The 3243-nt window shown below is 40.8% G+C and overlaps 1 protein-coding gene across 1 annotated transcript in view; it reads right to left on the minus strand.

The window, feature by feature from the left end:
• The window catches only part of LOC123501170 (KICSTOR complex protein SZT2-like), a 56731-nt gene extending 54257 nt beyond the window's left edge, over window positions 1–2474 (minus strand). Inside the window, 4 exon segments of the mRNA XM_045249816.1 lie at window positions 99–277; window positions 520–793; window positions 1156–1290; window positions 2259–2474. Of these exon segments, the coding sequence (XP_045105751.1) occupies window positions 99–277; window positions 520–793; window positions 1156–1290; window positions 2259–2294 (624 nt within the window). The 5' untranslated portion in view covers window positions 2295–2474.
• Window positions 2475–3243: the final 769 nt, after the last annotated feature.

The raw sequence follows: 3243 nt of genomic DNA on the forward strand, positions 1-3243 counted from the left end.
AGGATGATCAAAACCATATTTCAGTGACAGAAGTGACAGACACCTTGACCATTAAATCTGCAACCTCCACAATGGCATCATCATGTGCCAGAGCTTACCTGTGCCAGCTGAGCCTCCAGCATGGTCAGGTGAAGCTGTATGCTGTCCAGGAACTGTTCCAGGTTGCGTTCCATGAGCAGCCACCCCTGGACCAAAACCTGCTGGGACTGACTCTTGAAGAATGGGGTGTGGGCAATGATGGTCAGGTAGATTTCTGGCTGGAACAGCAGCAGGCTCCCTGAAATAAAGATGCATTGTAAAGCTACGCTTGTCACTCATCATTGGTGATGGTGATTGATTGGCATGTCTCATGGTGGTGATGATACAGTTGCCACATCACCATGCCCAAAATACACCCAAATCTGACAACTATGAACTTGTTGCTCCTTACAGCACAACTGAATGTTTTGCTAGTGTGGTACTTTAAACCAGCCAATCAATCTTTTAAGCAGACATCATGAGACAAATGGTGTGGCTCACCTGGGATGTAGAATGGCCGCACCACACCCCTGAGACACTGCCGGAGCATGGTGAAGACCTCGTCCAGCACGGCACTGCTCTTGGTCTCGTCCACAATAGAGGTTGATGGTGAGAGGTCAAGGCAGAAGACAAGTCGGTACTTGCGGGCCAGGAAGTGGAGGGTGGAGCGCTGGGTGATGCGGTAGCGGTACAGGTGGGCGGTGTCCGAGTCCCACTCTGGCGGCACGTCCATTGGCAGGACTGATACCACCTCCAGTTCCTCCTCATTGTCACTCTGTGTCGTGGAAACAATGCATGTTCTTTTCACACTAATAGTCTTGCAGCAAACAAAGTGATAAAATTATTCACTGACTTTACATTTAAACATTTACTAATGGCCAACTAGATGCAATACATGAAAGTTTAGTTAACAAAATGAGGGCAGCATTATCTAAGCAAAAGCCTTTAAAGTAGAAAATGAAACGCAATTAATAACAAATTAATTATGAGGGAAACTACTATAATAAGAAGGAACAATACCATTGACTATATAATCTTGTAAATCAAAAACAGGTAGTTATAAGTGGGTAAATCTTGTAAACATCCTGTAGTCTATATTACAACTTCACGCACACATACAGACACATAGATTCTTACAAGTTTTTCTCTCCTGGGGAAAGTGATGATGGAGTTGATGCGGCGCAGGTACCACTCAGCACGGACATTGCGAGAGATGCGGTACTCCCTTTTCATGAGAATGTACACGTGCTCCGCCTCCAGCACCTCCACACCCTGCAACACACACACAAAATCTGATGTTCCACTTCAGCTTTACCCTTACAAGTACTGATGACGAGGTCGCTGTGCGACTGATACAGGATAACCTAGATGGGCCCTGGTGGCCCTTTGTTATCCTATTATTTATGTTATGTTATGTTATATGTTATAAGTTATGGCAATATTTGGTATGTGTCCCTTGTCCCTCCATTCCCATGTGAGCTGTGGATTAAGATAGATTGTGAGCAGTATTCGATTAATCTAATTTGAAAGTGTGTTTTAAATGTCTCCTATCAGGAAGTTACTGAGACTCAAGGAAACAAATGTAAAAAATTGTTACAGTGGACAGGTCTTGCCACAAAAGGCAAAACAAAGTTAGATTAGGTTTAGGTTAGGTTATATATACCAGCTTAGTTTAGGTTAGTTTTATGGTTAGATTAACCTAGATTAAGTTTGTTTCAGTTTACTTAGTCGGGGACACCAAAACAGACCAAAATTCGCATTTTATCAAAAAGTCTAAGGAGACAAACGACCGTAATTGGCAAACGAAGGACCTCTTGTTAATATTTATCCAAGTTTTCTTGGAACTTATTAACTAATATGAAAAGCAACCTTCCTGATAAAAGAACAAAAAAAAAAAAAAAAAAACGAGAACAATATGAAAATCAAAGTATATTCATACGACCCTCCCGTCATCCCACTAAGAAAAAACAATCACCTGAAGAGTTACCATTAAAGAGCCGTTTTAAATGCATGATGACATTGTCCCAGCAAACAGCAGCTTCACATTACCATAACTGAACACCACCACCAGCAGCCACCCTGTACATTGTGACTGCAGTACATGGGTGAGGCAGCACCAACACCAGTGATAAGGCAGTGACACTAATGACGACGTTAGCAGGCAACAAGAACACTTCACGCGATTATAATGGAAGATGGTGATAGCAGAGACAGTGGTGATGACAAAGGCAATGTGTTACCTCCTCATCAGGTGGAGGGTGGTCTGTAGAGGTCATCTCAGCTGTGTCTCAGGTCATCGCCTCCTCCTCCCCCATGTTTGTTTACACTCGTGCCATTATCAGCGTGCTCCTCTCCGCCAGCGACACGGCGGGGGCTGCACCTATACTCGCCACTCCACCGCCAGGCTACTACATATAGCTCATAGCTCATTTATGTATTGCAGTATAATATTCTGCTCACTAAACCACGTATGTTCAAATTCATAGGTATTAAGGTTGTCTGAGGGCGTGTGCATCTGGGTGATACGGGCAACCACTGTGTGTATTTACTGTGACTATGATTTCTCCTTTTTTCTTGAATTTTCTTAATTTCCTAAGTTATCTCTGGGTTAATGGGACGGATGGGGTGTTTTATTATACATACATACTTATATACATACACCGTTGAAATCTCTCTCTCTCTCTCTCTCTCTCTCTCTCTCTCTCTCTCACAGTGCGTAGTGTAGTGGTTAGCACGCTCGACTCACAATCGAGAGGGCCCAGGTTCGAGTCTCGGGAAGCGGCGAGGCAAATGTAAACAAGAAAACAGTCGCAAATTGGCACGTGTGAACCCGCCTTAAATCATTAATGCTAGACTTTACGCGGGCTGCGCCATATATATATATATATATATATATATATATATATATATATATATATATATATATATATATATATATATATATATATGTATATGTATATATATATATATATATATATATATATATATATATATATATATATATATATATATATATATATATATATATATATATATATATATATATATATATATATATATATATATATATATATATATATATATATATATATAAACAATATAGTTTTGGGTTGTACTCATAAAGCCCTTACGTGCCAAACAAGGCAACAGTCTCTTATTACATAGTTACCCTTAAAAACTTTTCTGAGTAATCCAGTGGCCGGCAGATGGCAGCACCATCGCTCT

The sequence above is a fragment of the Portunus trituberculatus genome, chromosome 9 (genome assembly GCF_017591435.1).
Source record: "Portunus trituberculatus isolate SZX2019 chromosome 9, ASM1759143v1, whole genome shotgun sequence".
Lineage (NCBI taxonomy): Eukaryota > Metazoa > Arthropoda > Malacostraca > Decapoda > Portunidae > Portunus > Portunus trituberculatus.